The sequence below is a fragment of the Octopus bimaculoides genome, chromosome 17, assembly GCF_001194135.2.
Source record: "Octopus bimaculoides isolate UCB-OBI-ISO-001 chromosome 17, ASM119413v2, whole genome shotgun sequence".
Taxonomy (NCBI): Eukaryota; Metazoa; Mollusca; class Cephalopoda; order Octopoda; family Octopodidae; genus Octopus; species Octopus bimaculoides.
Window position 1 is genome coordinate 7081587 of NC_068997.1, and position 22727 is coordinate 7104313.

General features: G+C 35.5%; 1 protein-coding gene across 3 annotated transcripts in view; it reads right to left on the minus strand.

Moving 5' to 3' along the window:
- Positions 1–6: 6 nt before the first annotated feature.
- The window catches only part of LOC106872482 (chromodomain-helicase-DNA-binding protein 8), a 99063-nt gene continuing 76342 nt past the window's right edge, over positions 7–22727 (minus strand). For 2 of the 3 annotated variants that reach the window (XM_052974037.1, XM_052974036.1), the window contains exons 45-46: positions 8483–8587; positions 7–5351 (exon numbers count right to left, since the gene is read on the minus strand). In XM_052974037.1, the coding sequence (XP_052829997.1) occupies positions 3651–5351; positions 8483–8587 (1806 nt within the window). In that variant the 3' untranslated portion in view covers positions 7–3650. The remainder of the gene's footprint in view (positions 5352–8482; positions 8588–22727) is intronic. The other variant, XM_052974038.1, reaches the window with a different exon arrangement.

The following is a 22727-nucleotide window of genomic DNA, read 5'->3' on the forward strand; positions in this document are numbered from 1 at the left end:
TAGATTCTGTTCGTTGTTTCTTTGGTTTTATAACTTTCAGTGAATTTCGTAATAATGATGCTGATGGTTGTTGACTGCGACATGAAGCCACAAATTGTGGAGAGAAGAGTTCAATCACCGGCTTAACTCTTTAAGCATTTAGACCAGTCATGTCCAGCCCAAATATTCTTCTGTTCAATGTTCAAACTAGCCAGATCTGGCCTCTCGCACCTGCCCTACAATGTCATTCTGAAAATAAGCAGTTACATTATCAAAATCCCAAAGCTATAAGATAATCCAGGATTAATTCAAAACAATGGAATTAAATCAGGATTACATTTGACAAAGTAATCTGAATTCTAATGGGTTAATTAATCTGCAGAGGGATCAAAGGCAAAGGGAAATAACTCTGTGAAGCATCTTGGTGCTCTTCGGTTTCTGCTTGTCTCTCGAATCGTGATAAAAGTAATAACTCTAATATAGGCACAATGTCTGGAAATTTAGAGGAAGGGGTCAGTCGATTACATCGACCCCCAACCCCAGGACGCAACTGGTACTTATTTTATTGACCTCAGAAGGATGAAGACCAAAGTTGACATTAGCAGAGTTTGAACTCAGAACACAACAGCCAGAACAAATGCCACAAGGCATTCTTTTTTGATGCTCTAACGAGTCAGCCAATTCACCAGCCTTAATAATAATCATTGGTTCAAGGTTTGCCGTTTTGAAGAGAGAGAGAACAATTAATTACAACAGTACTTGACTGTTAATTTGTCATCAGCCCCAAAAGGATGGGAGGCTTTGGTACAATTTGAACTTGGAATATAGAAGATCATGATGATATTTCATTTAAGTATAATTTTAGTGGGAAGAGGTTTTAATAAACGGAATTAACCCCCGTTTAGTTATATTGACGACTTCTGAGGAAACGGAGTCTAATTTAACCTTAGAGCAGGATTGACACTTATACCAGAACAGGGTCCTAGAATTAAAAAGCAAGTGGGAATATGAGACATTTAGGAATATTTATGGGGTCACAAGGAAGGAATTTCAAAAACGTGGCACGTTTGGTTTACTCAAGTATTAAAAGCACCCTCTGTCTATGATGATGATGATGATGATAATAACAATAATCCTTTCTACTAAAGGCACAAGCCCTGAAATTTTGAGGGAGACAACTAATTGATTACTTTGACCCTAGTGTTTCACTGGTACTTAATTTATTGGCCCTGAAAGGATGAAAGGCAAAGTTGACCTTGGTGGAATTTGAACACAGAACGTAGCAACAGGCAAAATACCGCTAAGCATTTCACCGTCGTGCTAATGATTCTGCCAGCTCACCACCTTAATAATAATAATAATAATAATAATTTAATAACAACAACAACAAAATGAGAAACCATAGCAATATCATAGATATTTAGCAAAGACAAAATATTTGCCTGATCCATTCGTATAGGAATGAAGGGATACTTCTTGTCTTGAGAACATTCAACTTTGAAATGCCAAATAGCCATATAAACAAAGCAGAAGGGGGCTTATTCCTTAATACTAAAACAAAAATTTAATTTGAATTACAAACCTAAGAAAATGTAAAATTAGGGATCCATTATTTTCCTCAGCTTAGATGTTCCTTCACAGATTCTTAGTCACTGCAATTTTCCCCTGATACTTAAAAAGTTTCTCACCTATGCACGAGTAGCTGACCAAATCATTTTAGTCTTAGAATTATCAGTATTCCAAACTGATTACCATGGAAACAAGTGAGGGCTATGGTGCTCTCGCTGTAGACTTATTTCAGAATCTAAACCAGAAGTTCATTTGTATAAATATCCTTTTGCCAGAGAGTGACTATTTAATATCCATTGTGGAAATCTATTTCTTGATTGTAATTTCAGTGATGTGCAGTAAAATAATGAGGATTCCTTAATTTTGGCACAAAGCCACAATTCTGGCAGGGTGAAGGTGGATAGGGTAGAGATGATTAAATTAATGTCAGTATTTGATTGGCACTTTTATTTTTATCAGACCCGAAGGCAAAACCCTGGCCTACAGGGATTTGAACTCAGAATGAAAAGCTCGAGGGAAGAGGGCAGAGTCAATTAAATTGTTTTTCATTGGCATTTTCTTTATCCCACACAAAAGAGTTGGTTAAAGGAGGAAAAAAAAAAAACCTGTCCCCACTAACATTTCAACTCAGGTTATGATAAAGTGATGTAATTAAATAGCATCGTTCTATCAACTCTATCACTCTTTCTAGCCATCAAAACAACAAGTGTTTCTTATTGAGACAAGAAAGCTGAGATATCTCTTTGTGTGAAGGGTTATGAGAGATAGGAATTTCATACCTTCTCCAAAGACATTACTGGTATTAATGAAGTGAAAATGCTACAACTGGGAGTCAAAAACTTGGTCATGAGCTTGGTTTGCTAAAAGATTACATCTACTCTGTGGTACTCACTTTTAATAATAATAATAATAATAATAATAAAACCATATTAATAAAACTACAGTAAAAAAAAAAAAACAATAAATCAGTATTATCAGAAATTTAAGAAAAGAAAAAAACCAAACAAGTGAGAATCAACCAATCAATAAAACGAAAAAAAAAAAATTAAAAATTAAAATTAAAAAAATTAAGAAATTAAAAAAATTGAAAATTAAAAGTTAAAATGCTGCCAGGAAAAATGGAATTGTTAGGAAATCACAGAGATTTCCAAAAATGAAGGAAAAAAATTCTGTCATTGTTCATGGAATGCAACCAACACTGTTTAATAATTATAATAATAATAATAATAATTTGGCTTTTCTTTTTTTTTCCACAAGGCATAAATAAAGTGAATATTTGCAGAGGGGATGAAGTCTGTCTCAAGCCTGAATGGCCATTTGGTCAGAGCTTTTTCTAGTTTCAATGGCATTTAAATGACTGAGCGTTCAAGACTCTCCAGGTGCAGGACTTCAGTCTGTCATAAGCTTAACGCTCACAAGTTTTTGCTGGTCCTCAATTTCTGTTGAGTGGACTGGAAGCAATGTAAAATGAAGTTCTTGCTCAAGGACACAACACACCACCCAGCCAAGGGATTGAAGCCATGACCTAATAATTGTGAGCTCGACACCCAAGCCATTCAGCCACAAGGGATGAAGAACGTAAAGTCAAATTGACATTGTTTATTGCATCTCCAGGGACTTCTTTCATTCACTTCAATGGTAGAAAATAGCAAAGCTGACTCGGATTTCAGAAGAAAGAAAATGAGAGAGAGAGAGAGAGAAACAAGACCAAGTGCTGTAAGGTTTTGTCCAATGTTCTACTATTCCAACCAATTTGTGCAACAACATTAATAATAATAATAATAATAATAATAATCATGATGATGATGATGAGGATGATGATGACTATGATGATAATGATAATTTTTTTTTTAATTTAGGGGATAAAGAAACCTCCAAATGTCTGGTTAGTGTGTTAAGGAAAACAAAGAAGTCCAAGCAAGCCCTTAGACAAAACAATAATAATAATAATGATAATGGTATTTTTGTCTTGGCTTCTTTTCCTTTCCTTTTTACTGTTATCTTTTGTATTTCTTGTTGTTTCTGGATTGTTTTTTTTTTCTGGTGGGGTTAGAAACAAACCCTTTCTTAATGTCCACTTTCCCCCATTAAATATGCTTCTGTCATCTTTCTTCCCCAAATGCTTCTGCTTTGTCTTGTTCCACACTTTCAGTCGGACTATTATTATTGTTGTTGATGTTGTTGTTTGTGGTGGTGATAGTGGTGGTGGTGGTGGTGATGGTATTAGTGCTGTTGCTACTACTACTACTACTACTACTACTACTTCTATTGTTATTGTGACATTTGCTGCTTGAGGTGTTAATTATATTACCAATACTACTACTATTGCTGCTGTTGTGACTTTTACTGCTTGTGGTGGTAATTATGTTGCTGCTACTACTACTACTACTGCTACTGCTACTAATACAATTCGTCTCAGTGTTGTTACTGACATCTTCTTTCATATTAATATTATGGTGATTGTTGTTATTGTTGCTGCTGTTGCTATCGCTACTACTACTACTACTACTTCTACTACTACTAATGTTCTGTTTAATGTTGTTGCTAACACTACTACAGCTATTGCTGTCATTCTTATTCTGTTTAATGTTATTGTTTTTATTATTACTATTACTACTACCACTGTTGCCACCACTACAACTACTACTACTACTACTACTAGTAGTAATCTGTATAATGTTGTTGTTGTTGTTGTTGTTGTTACTGCTGAGAGCAGTGTCACAAACCATCGTTGTTTTTTCCTGAGGAATTTCTCTTTTGCTTCGTAATGGATCCAGGTTTTTCACTTTGTCCTTCAGCGAATCCACAATTCGGTTCAATTTCAAAGACTGCTGGATTTTTGGCCTGTTTTTTGTGGTCGATTTTGAAGAAGAAGACTGCAATCCTGAATCGGCAGCTTTCAACTCTTCACTGCTTTTTTCCTCCACACAGTCCTTACTGATGTGGCTCAAGAGGTGCTTAGCTGTTGAACTAACCTTGGCAGGGGTTTTCTTTACACTCAGATCTTCAGCCCTGTCCCCTGTATCGGTCTTCATCTTGGAATCCTTCTTGCCCTCCTTCACAGCAATCTTGTCCATACAACTGCTCACAGCTGACACCGATTGTACCACTGATGGTACACTGCTGGCAACAGCAGTAGTAGTAGTAGTAGAAATAGAAGTAGTAGTAATAGTATTAGCAGTAGAAGCACTTGTTGCCATGTGGCCATTGTTTTCGGGATCAGAGTCTGCTTGACCATTCATCAAGTTGCCCCCTTGAGACAAAGATGGGAAAGAAGAAGCCAGGGTGACTGGCAAATTGAAGTTGCGGAGGTTTTGAGCAGCTAAAAGAGGGTTATAAATAAGGGGCTTATATAACAGTGGGAATGATGGATGAGGAGTGGGTGGAGGTGAAGATGAAGTTTGTGATGTGGTTGAAGTCGATGTACTGACTTGCTTGTCCGTTGTACTGTTCAAAGAACCCTTACTGTCAAGCTGCTGGCTGCCACCAATATCAAGACCAGCAGCTCCAGAGCTTGCAAGAGTTGGGGCTGTCAAGCCAGGCAAATTAAATCCGGGGAAATTAAACATGGAATTTCCCATTCCCAAGTTGGGAAGTGTGCCGAATGGTAGTGAAAATGGTAGTTTGGAAAAAGCTGCTAGAAGAGCAGGATTGGCATAGCGGAAGGCATTAAGCTGTGCAGCAGCTGCAAGTGTAGTGGGATCTGCGTAAGCCATATGCTGTGGGTAGGTGTCACGGGCGCTGCGACGTCGACGACCACTGCTGCTAACGACTCGTGACTTCAAAGTATCTGGTAAATTCCCCTGAAAGATAAACAAGGAAATTGAGTTTAACCCCAGACGAGGAATGTCAAAAATGAAAGACACAAACGAAACTCTTTGCACATCATTAATTAAAACAATTTCTTAGAGAAATGCAAAGTACTTAACTTATAGGTAAAAAAGAAGAAGAAGTGAACAACTATGGTGAACTTAAAATGAGAAATATACAAGTTGGGGGGTCAATGAAGGGAGTGGATTTGATACCAATAGTAAGTGGTGCGGCTGGAAGTATCAGCACTCCACTACCAGTGTGGCTCAAAAAGATTGGTACAAACGTAAAGATTGAACACCTACGAAAAATTGACATTACTTGAAACTGCAAGAATTCTTTGCAGCGTTCTTCAAGTTTGACCAATAAAACAAGTGGCATCTTAGTCTGTTGGCTGCAGACAGCTGACACCTTCCATCATACGCAGTAGAATAAGCTGTGAGGTTTCATTGAATAAAAGTAATTTTTCCAAATATTGGCACAACGACAGCAATTTTGGGGACAGGAGGTTAACTGAAGAAACTGACCCCAGTGCTTGATGGCTACTTTATCAGCTACAAAAGGTTGAAAACTGAACTTGAAAGGACTTGAAATCAGAATGTTAAGGGCCAGAACATTTATATAGTAATTTGTATGTAGAGCATTTATAATAATAATAATAATCCATTCTGTTATAGGCACAAGGCCTACAATTTGTAGGGAGGGAGATAGTTGATCACATCGACCCCAGCACTCAACTGGTACTTAAATTATCGACCCTGAAAGGATGAAAGGCAAAGTTGAACTCAGAACATAAAGACAGATGAAATATCACTAAGCATTTTGGTTGGCGTGCTAACCACTCTGCCAGCTCACAGCCTGACCAACAACAACAATAATAATAATAATACACATATACATATATATATATATATATATATATATATATATATATATATATATATATATATACATACATGCATATATACACACATATGAATACATGTATACACACATACATAATACATACATACATATACACACACAAATGTATAGACATACCTATACACATATACAGACACACACACACACATTGTTAGTATGGATGAAATGAACAAATAATTACCAAAGCTTCTTTGGTCCTTCACCAAATGTCTTTCCCCCACCACTACCAACACCATTACTGACCCCTTACAGAACTTCATTATTGTTTACATTGAAATTGAAAAGGACAGCAATCGGTGCCTAGGTGTCTTCTACCTGCCTTTCCTTATATAGCATTCACCCCTTAGTGAAAATGTCTTTCAATAAGAGAAACAAATTTCAGGAAGGAAGGGAAATGAAAATATGAACTTCTAACATTGACATTTTAATGCAATTTAAACAGAAATTGAAATAACATTTAAAAAGAGGAGGAAACCCAGAATCCTATTGCAGAGGTTTTTCAGCAATTTGACAATTTATTAGAGAAAGAAAGAAAAGAACAAATGAAAGCAATTTTTAGTTGATTCAGAGACAAATAAAGGTGTTGCTGTGCAGCAAATATGAAAAAAAACTTTTAAAAGCAATCCAAGAGTAAACCATTCCTAGATGACAGGTCACTGAATCTGTTACAACATGGGTAAATGGGTGTTGTAGAGACTTGTATGCTTACCCTAGGATGGTTATAATCGGAACAAAATAGAAAGGAAGGGCACAAAAAAAAAAAAAAGATTTTTCAACTGCTTTTGCAGGAAAGAAGTTCTACAGAAAGTCAATTCTTGGTCTATTTCAAAGAACTAAGGTTTGGCCAAATTTGCTTGCTACAAGTCTTGTAGAAAAGAACAATAACACTTATTTGGCAAACAACTAAAAACCGATTCTAGTTTGTTACTTAAACATTAAGTAAACATCATACATACAGTCTCTATTCTTCCATGAATCATGGAATTGCTTGATCTGATAGAAACAACAATCAAATCGAATCATACTTTTCCATCTTCAAAAAAAAAAAAAAAAAAAGTGCAAACACTGGATAATCTAGTGCTACATAGATAATCTTTAAAAATGACATCTGCTTAATCATGGCTGACCTAGAGATTGAACAACAATGACAACAACAGCTAATTCCTCCAAGACTCTTCTAACTCCAACTTTGTCACAACTGAAGAACAGAGAAAAGAGTGCAAGAATGTAGCATATACCGATTCATTAACAAAGCTTTGTTGTCTGAAAGTAAAAAAATGAAACCTTGTGAAAATATGGCTTCATTACAGAATGCTGTTTGATTCTATCTTCAACTGGCAGTTGACAAAATAACCTGCTTTTGGCGCTACCTTTAAGCCGAAGTCAACCATTCTCACACTTGAAATGAAAACACAATAATTATTTTTAATGCTATAAATCTTTTAGAAAGAAAATTCCAAACAGACAATCTGTCTGTGCTTCTGTTAATTTTGGCATTAACTTCAGTTTACAACGTCAAGAAAAAAAAAAAACCAGTGCCAATTTCTTTGCTGATGATCTAAAGATTTCCACTGGAAATATTAGCAGTACTGAAGTCAGTGTTGGCACCATTTTTAGCTGATATGCCACATGGAATGGTTCATACTTGGTACTTGAACATGGGGAAAACTGATCTTCAAATCAAAAATGTTTACATCAATGTGCTCCCCCCACCCCACACTTTCTCTCTCCCTATCTATCTCTTCTATTTCACATATTGAGCACTACAGCTACCTGGATGTAGACAGAAATCTATCATACAAAACTGGTGCATTCAAAGAATGAATGAAACGATATTTACACAAGACTCCACAAAAATAAGGCAGGCAGAATTTTCCTGTCACAGCAAAACAATATATCTGAAGTACCACCAGGACTTGTAGCAACATTTTGAATATTTGGTTGGACTATAGAAGAAATCAACTGATATTAAAACCTTTAAGATGCCAACATAAACTGGGAGTTTCCACAAAAATCGCAATGAGCAGCCTCTTAGAAGACAAAAGATAACAGGTTCAAGTTTAGTCAAGACAACTTTTGAGTGTCATATGATATCATTTAGGCAGCACTTGCCAACACACACACACTTCTTGAAAAGCATGTTAACAAACATTACTAAAAAGAAGAAGAAAAGGAAAGGGGAAAGGTGTGAAAGACTCACTTTTGACATGACTAGTTCTGCCCACTTTGGATCAACATCAAAACATGGATTTTTCTGCAGCCATTCTCCAAGATATTTCAATGGAGGGGCTTTTGCACCGGTAATCTGCAACAAATGAAACCAAACACAGCCTGCACTGACATGGTTAATTATAACATCATCATTAATATATTTATAAAAAAGTGTAAGGGATCATTAATTAAGCACGAATGAAACCTCTAGTAATTAAAATTATGTAATGACATAACTGAGATAGAAGATATAAACTGATTAGCAGATCTTGTTAATTCATATGCCATCAAACTTCTCGTTTATATAGAAAAATAACAGAGTCAAAGGAAACATTCTTCTTGTGATGGTCTTTTGATTTATTCATTGATTTATTTTCAACAGACATTTGCTTTCCCAGTCAAACAAGAGAACAGCTAAAAGTAGCAAAATCTCCTTCATATCATATCTTGAAAAAGAAAGACACACTGGATTATGTAGTCTTAGATAGACTATGCCTGAAAAAAAAAAAAAGATAGAATAGTCATGACTAGAATACCCTTGACCATCTGCTACAGCTGGGCAAACTTTAGACTACGCAGCAAGAAATTAGTTTGATCTCTTATCTGCTCACAAAACTCTTTCATCTGCAAAATGAACCCTTAAAAACAAAGTATGGTGTTCCAAAAAGTTCTTTTGTCCAGAAGACTGAGAAGGAGATTCCACAGTTTTAAGACTTTCATGATATATGGAATATGAAGATAACGAAGTCTCTAATTAATTTACAATTTCAAATTACTACAGCTTTATGGCTCAAGAAAAAAAAAAAACCAACAAAAAACTGAATGCAAAGCAAATTCCAAGAATGGCAGGATTAAGGCTGAACAGAATGCAGACCAATGACCAAGAAATGAAGAGAGGATAAAGATGGATGCACTGAGTTGGTTTATGTTCTATTGAAGGGTTAATGAAATCAGATCCCTGTGTAGAAGCCAGTGTGATAGATGGATGGGCCACTGGCTGTAGGTTATTCATAAGGAAAGGCTTGCCTAATATATTTATATACAAGCAAAGTCACATCTAACAAAGAATGTTGAGTTTAGTGGAGTTCACCAGTGTATGAAGACATATTAAGGTTATGGAAACGGTTGGTGGCTGTAGAAGAAATCTTTTTTTTTTTTTTTTAAAGTTCTGCACAGAAAACTTGATTCTGAGAAGCATATGGAATCTTGGTTATTCAGAGGAATTCATTTATTACCAATTCATTATGGGACTAATAGCATGTCATGGTTACAGTGTCTGTGCGGACACAGAAGGACGAAGGAATTGAAGAAACACTCCTTAAAAATGTGTCAAAATTTATATAAATGGGTGCAGGTATAACTGTAGGGCTATGGATTTCATTTTGCAAGCGTGTCATTTTGGGTTCAATTGCTATGTGTGCCACCTTGGGTAAATTTCTTCTACTATTATAGTCCCAGCCTGACAAGCATGAAGACAATTCTACTGTATGCAGGTGAAACATGGGCAAAAATGAAGACAGATGGCAGTCTTTTGTTGGAACTCTATGCTCCAAATGGAGTTAAGGAAAAGTTTTGGGTCGACTAATGTCAGGTGGACGAAATGGGTCAACAGAAGCTAGGCAAAGCTATTGTGTGTGCTTGTGAAGTAGTCATGCCTGCAAATAAAAGCAGTGACTTATCTTTTCTATCTCACCCACCATCTCTGTATAGCAATGTATAATATAATTAGGCGAGATTTTTCCTATTATATTACATCAGACGAGTTGGTTGTGGTGCTGCATGTGAGAGGGTCTGTCGTGTTTAGTCACAGAACAAGTCACATTGCTTTGTGAAGTAAAATCCAGAATTGGCAGAATCGGGTGTGAATTTGCAATTCACAACTAATTCAAAGGAAATAATATGATTAAACAAATATAATTGTCATAAGCAAAGGAGAAAACTTATCCATGCTTCAGGCAATTACATTTCTTCCTGCTAGAAATTAGACATTAAATCCTCTTTAAAGAACTCTACAGAACACATCGGATAATGTAGTTTAAATATATCTGAAAACAGATGGGATGTTCATGGCTGGAATACTTTTAAACATAGGTCTGTTTAATTAGGACTGACCTGAAAATATACAAGGTCTGAAGAAGGTTTGTCTCTTCTAAATTCTATTGTGAATGTGGCATACTTTATTATTTTCAATATTTAGGTTTCTTTTTTCTTTTTTTTTTTGTTTCGTCCTAGTTATATTTATTCTGTTCCAATCTAAGGACTTTAACTTTTTTTTTCTTTTTACTCAATTACTACCATTTATTCCATCTTGCTGCTGTTACCAAAGATACTATAACATATTAGAGTCAGTTCTAATAACTTTCCTCTTCCTTATTACCATTAAGCAGCAGAGGAACAAAATTCCCAAACTATTTATTCTAATGTGTTTAGATGTAAGAACATTTCACTCAACAAATCTTCCTCTCGTTAATTACACAGCAATGATTTGTACTGACTATGGAACCTTTTTTCTTTTTATTGTTTGTTCTGTTACCACGAAGTGAATCAGGCCATCAAAAATACATTTTCATTTCCATAAACACAAAGGAGAACAGGTTATATAGATATTTAATGAACTAATAACACTGAAACTAAGAAATTTCCTTCTGTTTACTAAACTGAGATCTTTTTTTTTTTTTTTGACTAACTCACTTAATCCTTGACCCTTTAAATGGTTCCATCAGAGAGCAAAATAAAAATCATCTGACAAGTCAAAAGCACAGAGTAATTCCAATGGACATTTTAAACTATTCATTTTACAGAATCCATGTCATCAAGAGCTACTTTGCACAGACTCCAATCAATATGGTTGGTCATATAGAAAATGTTGTTCATCTTGCTGGCTGTGGATATCACAAAAACTAGGGTCTCTCTTTGAATTGTGCCAATCACTGGGCCTTGGCCATGCAGGAGCACTGCCTTGAAGGGTTTCGTTGAACAAATCAACCCCAGTATTTAAGTCTGGCACTTACTGGTATTATCTGATATTAAGTTTATTATAAAACATTGTCTTATATTTGTTAAGCGTTTGTTCTTAGGTATGAATATAGTAATGTGTTCACATAATTAGATTTGTGATGACCCCCGTGAGTGTGTGTGTGTGTGTGTGTGTGTGAGTGAGGGAGGAGTAGTAAGGAATAAGGACAAAGGTGAATCGGTGGATTATGAGTTTCATTTGCCCTGCAGATATTTAAACTGATAAACAATAATATACTAAACAAAAGAGGCTGTAACACAAAATTTGAATATTTCTCATCATTTAAGCCAACTCAATCGAAACCATTTATGTCCCACCTACTTCAAAAGACAGTTTATACTTTAACAGTTCAGAAATTGACAAATATTGGACTCCCCAATTTTTCAACACTGCTCCTCTTCTTTATTAATAAAATGACAAAATAAATTTTGTGTCCATAGAACTTTTCTTTCTTCTCCAAAATGTTGTGACAAGTTTCAAAATTTGGAAACTATTTTTCAATTTCATTAAACAAACCAAGTCACTCCCACAACCATTCCTTACAAGAAACACTGGTGTTTATTTATGTTTCAGCCAACACTCCTAGTCTACTTTCAGAAGAACAAACGACTGTAAAGAAAGCTTTCAACTGCCTGGAATGGAAGTCAAATCACCCTCATATAGCATCCTGACAGCTTATACAAGGAAAAGATTGATTGGATTACATTAGACATACCCCCACCCACCAAAAAAAAAAAAAAGATGGAAGAACTTAAACAATAAAACCGTTTCAGAAGAAACTGAACTCAAAAATATGGTTTGAGACTGTAATATTATCCAACTGCGATTCTCTCTGCTAGCTAAACCAACAGCCGGCACTTCAATGCCTGGCAGAAACTAGAGAATGGTTTGCAGAAGTTAATGCTAGAAACAAGAATTCCATCAGTTGTCTCTCTCTCACCTGGAACTAATCAGAGATATTCTACAAAACTGATATCATTGTTATAATTTCGTTTTCATTCATAGAGTGGTGACTCTCACACCTTTAAGTTTACATCTAATTGATGTGTGCCTTGTTAGCTTCAGGAATTGTCCCCTATACCCTCCCTCTCACATACAAGATATAAAATGGCCTAACAATGCAGTCATGAAGAGAATATCTCTGACATGTAATGCTAAAGCATCATGACGCGTAATCACGGGGATGTGAGTTCGAGTCCACAGCTAGCCACCTACACTTTTTTCTGCAAAATAGGGGTAGTTTATCCTGTTCAGGCTATATTATTAGCATTATTCTGTGATTGAGAATTTAAAATCACTTCTTTAACTTCAATCATCCTCAAGATCATGCTCACCATTATTAATTCAACCACACTGACAGATACAAAGGATGGAAAATGAAAAACGATCCGAACTTAAAATCCAGACGAGGTCATCAATCCTACTTTCAAAAGAATCACTAAAATCAATGCATTTCAAATGAGGATTCGTTTGGTTATAAATTTTGTAGGAGAAACAAACCAGAAAGAGAGCTTCTCTACATGGAATGGTATCTTTCTAGTACTTGGAATGGAATTCCAAGAATACAAGAACATGTGGGTATACATCTGTGCTGAGAAAACAAATAGATCTTTATTTTTACTGATTCCTATACAAACATTAAATTACTGGTTTGGATTTATGGCTTAAAATAGTTTTACCAGGACTTTTTAGAGACTTCATTTGTGGGCAAACTGAAATTTGAATCAGGCAAAATTTTGGCTGTGAGCAAATGGTTCCCTGCCCTAAATCAACTAGGTTGCTTTACCTGCTAGAAATAGCAGCCAAATCTCTCAAACATACTCTGCTTTCTTAAGAAAGAAAGGATAATGTTGCCTTTGATATATATGTATATAAAAAGACAAGATAGCACAGATGGAACCCTTTTAACTAATGGTCTACTTAATTAGAACTGACTAGTAGCTGAACAAAAAGAAATTATAGGAGAAATGATGGAATACAAATTTATGAAAGGAAATAAAATTGTGCTTCATTGATGACTTCTTCAAAAACGTTTGTGGCATAAGAAAAATGGGTTAGTTTTAACTGCATCTTAAGGTTTCATTTATGGAGAACTTCTTTCTCTAAATATAATCTGAAACATAGGCAGAAGGTCACAAATTGAGGAGGAGGAATTAATTGGTTAAACTCTATTTTATCAACCTTGATGGAAAATGGATTCAGAATATAAGGGACTTTGATCAAATACCACAAGGCATTTGTCTGATGTTCTCGGGACTCAATGCTTCACTGTATTCAGTCACCATTCTTTTTTGTTCTGACTTGAAATCCAACCAAGACTAACTTCAGCATTTTTCTAGTATTGGAAAATAAGGAAACCAATGAAGTGGGGGCAGGGTGTCGTTCTAACAGACTAAATATGAACTCCTCCAAAATGTGTGACCTTGTGCCAATGTCAGCAATCATCATCATCATTGTTGTTGTTGTTAGAATAAGTGAACACTATGGAGGAAGAGCTGAGTTCTGGCACAACACCCAAAATGCTGCCTAAAAGACTGAAAGAAATGAGAATTGAAACTCGTATTGTTGACTGCAAGAACCCTAAGGAAGATTCTTGAGATTTTAGGAGACTTGTTATCACGAAACCTTAAGATAAGATACCTGCTTTTTGTCTGCTGCTCTACCAATTCCGTCTGCTTGCTGTTTTAAATAATAATAATAACAACAATACCGATCCTTTCCACTATAGGCACATGGCCTGAAATTTTGAAGGAAAGACAAAAATAATGAAAAATGGAAAATACACAGAAATGCAGAAATTCAAAAATGTTTGCAAGTCTATCCGACATTCCTTTCCTGCAGTAATTTTATTCAATCTCCCCGAACCCAAGGGTCTGATGCTAGAAACTTATATTCATCTTCAAGGGTTTTAAAAACTGAAAATTCAGTGGAGTCAGAATATTTTATGAAAAATGTGTACTTTTAGGGTGTTTGTCAAAGTTAGAGTGATTTGTGGTATAATGCTCGGCAAGATCCACCAAGCAGTGTCATCGTGCCTGATGCCAATTGCCATTAAATTTTTTCACTTTTCTGTTGTGCAGCCAACATAAGCCAAGTTGTGTTTGGTGGGGCATTCAGCCGTGAACACCAAATGGGAAGCATTACATGCCCCACTTTCTGTTTAAATCTTCTGTTGCTTATTTGTTTCAATCATTAGACTGCGACCATGCTGGGGCACTGCCTTGAAGAAGTTTTAGTTGAGTGAATTGACCCCAGTTCTTTTTTAAAGCCCGGTGTTTATTCTATTGATCACTTTGTTGAACTGCTAGGTTACAGTGATGTAAACAAACCACAAACCAACACCAGTTGTCAAGTGGAGAGACAAACAAACATACACATGATGGAATTCTGTTTTTCTAGGAGGTCCACCAGTCAGAAACTCTAAATGGGTTTTGACTACAACCAGAGGCGTCTTATAATAACTCTGCTTGTCATTTCTTAGCCCGTCGGTAATGCTTTCATGTGATTAGAAAAAAAGGAGAGAGAAGTGTCCATGACATGAGGCAGAGGGGATGTTAATTGTAACACTTTCATGTGATTAATTGAAGGGAAAGAGAGGAGAGAGAAAAAGAGTGAGACAGAAAGAGGGAGAGAGAAGCATCCATGATGTGAGGGAGGGGGGCTATAATTTTTATTACGTAGTTAAAAAAGTTAGTTGAAGGTAGAGGAGGAGAGTTAATATGACTTTATCAGAGGGGTGGTGTTCTGATGGTGAGCTTAAAGAAAGGCAGAGAGGAAGAGAGAGAGAGAGAGAGAAAGAGAGAGAGAGATGATGTTAGTGGTGACTGGATAGTGAAAAGTGTATTTTTTTTTTATATCACTTAACATGTGCACATAAGTGCAATTCTGTGAAATATTCACACTTATTTATGTGGCAGATATTTGCAGTTTATCTAAAGATTGTATCATATGTATGAGATTTTTTTTTTTTTTAATGCGAAAAATGGAAAAATAAAAGTGAATATTTATTTTATGAGTGTTGTGTATTAAGTCTATAAAATTGTGCAGAAAGTATCATTAACGTCCGCCTTCCATGCTAGCATGGGTTGGACGATTTGACCTTGCACTGACCAAAGCCTTATGAATGGATTTGGCAGACAGAAACTGAAAGAAGCCCATCGTGCGTGTGTGTGTGTGTGTGTGTGCACGCATGCACATGCATGTGTGTTTATGTTTGTCTCCACCACCACTTGATAGCCAGTGTTGGTGTGTATATGTCCCCCGTGACTTGATAGCTTAACAAAAACAGATCAACGGAATGAATAACAGGCTTAAAAAACAAAGTAGCAGGGTCAATTCATTTGACTGAAATTCTTGAAGGTGGTACTCCAGCATGGCCAGTTTAATGGCATACAAATATAAAAGATAAACAGAAGTAAAAATATGCCCCTGTCCCTTAATAAAAAGAAAAAAGAAGTTACAGACCAGCTGAAAAAAAATGTATATATATATACGTACATTTATATAAACACAGAAAAAAAGCAAGATCAATAAACAAATAAAGGGATGTTTTTTTTTTATGTTAGAAGCAAACTAGCATCAGTGCAAGCAAGCATGCAAAACAACTACAGCAATAGCTATGGCTACAGGTATGAGGTAAATAAATAAACAAAAACAAAAATATTAACAAAAAGAGTAAAAGAATGCAATCATGGATTTATTGGTAAAAAAGGAAAGAAACAAAACGATTATTTCTACAATCACAAGCAGCAAGGGAAAAATAATATTTTACACAGACTCACACACACACACACGCTCATATATATCAGGTCCATCATATATATATATATATATATTTTATTATATGTATTTATTTTCTCCTAATTAATAAATAACTCGGACAAAATAAATTGGTTAATAGATACCAGGGTAGCAAAGATCACAAAATAACTGTGGTGTAACTCCTGTTTATGAGGTAGAAACTCCTTGATATTTTGGGTACTTGAGTATATATAAATTTAATGAATGGAGTAAAACGCATATTTTAACTGCACACTTTTATTTCTAACATATGTTTCGAAGAATTACAATTTATACGATCCATAGGAATCGGGGATGTTAAAAATGTAAACTTCTCTTCAGAGAAATGCATGGGAACTAGCTTAAACGTAAGACATTATAACCGAATATATATTTTTAACATCGCCGATGTCTATGGATTGTATAAATTGTAATTCTTCAAAACATATGTTGGAAATAAAAGTGTGCTGTTAAAATATGCGTTTTACTCCATTCATTAAATTTATATATATATATATATAGTCATAGATATCTGTATAAACCTAAAAATACCTACAGTCATTACTTTTCACAAATGACAGTAACTTTGTAACCGATGCCATGCTTTTACTAATTTCTTTAACCAAAAAGTGACAATGAAGTCAGAAGCAGACACATTCTCGATCCTCCCATCAGAATGTCTTCATTGATTACCGTACACAACATGCTTGGGTTTTGATATTTCTCCATTATTGTGACGAGGCCCTGACTGAATGGCTGCATTTTGGAAGTAGAGTTCGGTAACAAAACAAAACACTTGACAGCTCTACCTGGCAGTCGTCCATACTGTGTGGTCCCCAGGTTGTCACACATTGCTCCAGTCCAACACTTTCTGAATGGACTCAATCAAGCAGGTACAAATTCTTCCCAAAAAACAAGATCAAAAAGTGAATATACCATCCATGTCTTGTTTTATGACTTGTACTTCATGTTAAACGAGATCTTGTCATTATTCTTGAAGCAACATGGATTAATATATTATTGCACATGGACAAGTGGTAATTTGTGAATGACAATGGCATCGAATTCAAGTTTACTCTGATATTTATGTATTTCATGTCTTGATACTTGGTTTTCCTCAGTGGATGCAAATGTTTGTATATCTAATCAACCCATTTTTTCTACATATTGTACAACTGTTCAAGTTCATAATTTTCTTTGTAGATAACGGATTGTTGGATGAAGTTGTTTCTTCTGCTGTCATCCATTGACTTCTGATTCTCAAGAAAGCTAAAGTATTTTAATGCCATGAAGAACTTTACAACACTGTAATCATCCTGGTGAGATTTTCATTGAAAAATTCTTGTTTTGCTGATTGGATTTGTTCATGGAAACTGAAAGTTTATTTCTTGTAAAATCAAGCCAAAGATAAGAATCCCATTTTCACACAAAAATATGGCTAAGTACAGTAATTCCACTTCCGCTGATTTCTAAGATTTTTTTTTCAATGCGTGGCAAATGTTGCTTCCATTGATAAATTCTTTCATTACCAGTTTTGCATTTTTCATGCTGGATACTGTTACATTCCTATTTTTGTTGTCTTGAGCAAGTTTTGATGTCACATCATCACAATCCAGAGGCTGCAAAGTTTTGTTTTCTGTTTGATTGCTAATTAAAGCGATCAACTGAGATCAAACAAGTAAATTAAGTAACCATATATAAACAAAAGATATATATATACACACACACACATATATATATATATATGTATAGCCGATGCCAGTGCCGCCTGACTGGCTACCGTGCTAAAAAGCACCCACTATACTCTCAAGAGTGCTTGGCGTTAGGAAGGGCAGCCAGATGAGAGCCTGATGCAGCCTCCTGGCTCGCCAGTCCTCAGTCAAACCGTCCAACCCATGCCAGCATGGAAAGCAGACGTTAAACGATGATAATGATAATATATACACACACACACACACACACACACATATATATAGAGAGAGAAATGGAGGGTGAATCTGTATATATCACATACAGGGATCCCATCAAGGGGTCCATTTTATAATGAAAATCTTAGCAGTTAATTCATTCATAATTAGCTAAGTTAATTAACCTAAATGAAAATTAAGTCCGTCACGATGTTCAAATAACATTTATCGTATCAGCATTTTACTGCCTAATTTACTACGAGTTGAACAAATATGCTACACAAGATATCAGCAGTCATTCATCTTGTTTATAATCAGTCTTCTGAGGATTGCAGAATTGACCTTAATACTTCCAACAACATGGGGAGCCTCTAACAACAGTAGACAATATCTCTTTCAATATGTACGTATATGTATATGTATGATGAATGGATGGATTGATGGATAGAGAAATAGATGCAGAAAAGTCTCCTGCTTAGCCAAATATAAAATATGCCTGCAGCCAAGAACTCTGCGCTCAGAATCATCATCATTACCACTACCACCTTTGCCCACATGGTTTTAACCTTCACTTTTCCATCTTCACAGGGATCAGATGGAATACATCAAAGACAAATTTTCTATGGTCAAATGCCCTTCCTGTTGTCAATGCTCACCTGTTTCCTTGACCACTTGTGTAACAGTGACACTTTTTACAACTCTCAAAGAGAAAGAAACAAACATACACTAGCTTTTCTTCCAATCACATATACACATAAAATATACCATCAATTCCACAGAAAATTGTGTTCTATAACCATAATTCTCAAGGAGAATCAGAGTGACACAATACAAGGCTGTACCTTTAAATTACTGTTATGATAATCCATCCAGCAGGCTTCCAGTTTCCATCAAGGTTTGGATTGACCAAAGGCTGTGGTAAAAGATGGCCATACAGTAGAATCAAAGCCAGCCCATCATTACTGTAAAGCACACTTCTTAATCATTTGGTAATGTATCCATTCACCACAAATGATGATACAACCAACAAATAAACCAGCACATTCATTAGATCTGCTAGAAATAGCAGCAGTCAAACCTTCATCAAATCACATCCAACTTTTAAAGGTTAAAAAAAAAAAAGGAGACAATGGATGCCTGGGGCTAAACAACATCATAATGATACTCTATAATTGTAAAGTGCCCCAATCAACAATACAATACTGAGCCAAAATCATTCCAGTTGTCTCCAGAAACCAAGCAAGTAACCATCAAAGAATTATTTTGAAATACTTCAGCGCTTCCTCAACAGACCAAAGACTAATGTGCCATTCAAACAAACAACCTGTATCACATCCAAAATTTGGATATCATTATCAGTTTCAAATACACCTCAGTACATTCCAGAGATATATGAAGTATAAAATTAATTAGTCACAGGTAGAATTCTTGCTTATTACCTTTTACATTTTTTTCTCATTTTTTCCCCCAATCAAAGATCTCTCTCTCCATGGATGGAGAGAGAGATCTTTGTATTTTTCATTTTTATGAATCTCAACAGAATCTCACTAAAAATGTCAACAAATTACCTACACTTTCTAAACTTATTTTACCGTTTTTTAAAAATTGTGCGACCCATTTCTATTTTGACGTTAATCCCAGAACTCTTACAACAACAGCTGCCACTGCTGTGCTCATCGCTCACATTTTGGCTGCATTTTATCTGAAGAATTGGATATTTTTGATACTGTCTATGGTAGGTATGTCAACCAGGGAACTTTGTTGATCTAGCTGAAATTGTAATCCAGCTAGTTCAACAGGTTCTAGGAACCAAGATGCAATAAAATCAACGGTGTGTGTGTGTGTCTGTGTGTGATTGCAACCACTAACCAATGTGTAGGAGTGAAAAAAATGAGATGAAATAAGCAAACGTAACTGCTTTCATTGGGTTGGAGCCTGGAGCAGCCTTCTGACTTGCCAGCCCTCAGTCAAACCGTCCAATGCATGCTAGCATGGAAAGTGGATGTTAAACAATGACGATAGTGATGACGAACTGCATTGCCCAGGAGCAGAGCACAAAGTTGCATCAAGTTTGAACTCACCACATCCATTGTACACATTATAAATATATATTGCAATAATGTTAGCAACATTATTAATGTGTCAGTGTTTGTGAGCAATTGGGAACAGTCGACCAAATCAGCTTGAGTATATGACTGGTGCCTATTTTACTGACCCTGGGAAAGGTGAGAGGCAGAGGTAAGTTCAGTGAGATTTGAACCAAATTTGTCAAGATTAGAAGAATTCACAAAGATGAACTCTCCTCCCTTACATGGGTTTAAAAGATATTGCAGCTGAAATAAACTGGCACTCCATCGGTTCCAGTTGGTCCGATCAGTGCAACAGACTGCTTGTGAAAGTAATCTGCAAGTGGCTGAGTACTCCTCAGAGACATGTACCTTTAATGTAGTTCTCAGGGAGATTCAGCATGAATGTGACAAGGTTTGCCTTTGAAATACAGGTACTACTCATTTCTGCCAGCTGAGTAGATTGGAGCAATAAAATGAAATAAAGTGTCTTGCTCAAGGACACAATGCACTGTCAAGAATCAAACCCACAAGCCGAATACCCGAACCACTAAGTCACGTATTACCACTGCAATTTAAATCCATTTGCTTTTATTCCATAAGAAGCTTTATAAGTGTGGGTGTTGATGCAGAGCATCCAGATAAGTGTCCAAAAGAGGAGGAGTTTGTACAAAGAGGAAATCAGTTTAAGTGTCGCTTATAATTTATGAAAAGTTAATTAACCGTTTAGCATTCTATCAAATCTAATGTTTATTTATTTACCTTGTTTTGAATTAATCATGCGTTACCTCATAGCTTTGACATTTTAATAGTAGAATTGTTTATTTTAGAATGGCATTAAAGGGTAGGTGTAAGAGGCCAGATCTGACCAGTTTGAACATAAAACAGTAAGAATCTTTGGGTTGAACATGGTCAGTTTAAATGCTAAAGAGCTGAGGTATTGTGGTTTTCCGCCTTGTGTCATTGTGTCTTCTGTGTCAATGAATGCACATTTTGTGCTAAATAGTTTGTTTCTTTTTAGTTATAGTTTTTTTATGGAATTATACAACCATCATTGATGGATAATTTTGTCTTTTGGATTTTTTTTTTTTTTAATGAATGTTGAAATGAAAAGTTGGTTTTGTTGAGTGGGTGGTGTGGTTGAAGATAATGTCCACAAGAATACCAAATATTGGTCACCAAGAGATAATTCTGTACCCCACCTTCACTGATGTTAATTTGGATTAATTTAACAGGATTTGGACTCAGAATAAAGAGCTACAACACTAAGTCACATTTGCCATTTAGTTTAACCAGCTTTCATTACTGCTTTTGTAATTATTATTTTGCAAAGCTTAATCCGTGTGTTTCTTTAAGGAGATTAAACAAGGAACAGAGAAGAACCAACGTTTAGATTTAATTAAGTATCCATCAAGAAGACCTCGGACCATCGTGATGACATTGTTTGTTACTGGGTCCCAGAATGATATTGATTTCTAACAAAGGCACAAAGTCGCAAACTGAGAAATAGAGAACAGTTGATTCAATCCACCCAGGTATTTGCTGGCGCTTCTTTTATCCACCCATCCTTTGAAGGATAAAAGGTAGACTCAATCTCAGTATGATCTCGACAAATAGGCCTTTTTATCTAAATACAGGGCATTTTGCTTGACACTAATCAATTTTACCAATCTACCATCCTTTGTCAAAAAACAATAATTAATTAATGTTACTAATTACTGTTACAATAATTAATTAATGTTCAAATCAAACGAAAATATTAAATTAATAAAAAATAGAAATCAATTAAATTAAATGGAAAAAACTTTAATAATTTATACATAAAGCTCAGTCAAGAGTAGATTAAACTGGCTTTCGAATAAAAAAAAACTTTTAAATCTGATTTTTTTTTTTATTTCAATTCATTTTTCACAAAAAATAATGACATTTTCTTACTTTCTTTTTTTAAAGTTCTCACTCGAAAAACATTCTGACAGGCACATTCACATTAGCATGCAAGAAACACAGATATAGGTTTATAGCAGACTAGCTACAAAAGCATATCATTCTCAATATGAGAATGTGAAGCAAACAATCATTCCAACAACAACAACAACAAGTGGGAGGGGGGTGGTGTTGTCATATTACTGATGCTTCACTCCACTTTACTGTTGGGTGAGATGGATATATATATATATGATATGATATGCAAATCTCCACCAGGGTAGGGCAGGTATAAATATATATATAACATAACTTTTTACAGATCAAGAACTTATTCCTTGGCATCTGCCCCACCCATATACCTTCACAAAGCTAGATATCAAATTAAGGAATGGACAGAATGAACAGTCTCTCTCTCTCTCACAGATGGAGTGAAATAAACTAAAACAGATTTGAAACCACAAGTGAGATGGTAGTCTAAATACCACCAATTGTCTCATTGACCACATCACTTCTACTGAGATCTCTGTTTAAAACAAAAAC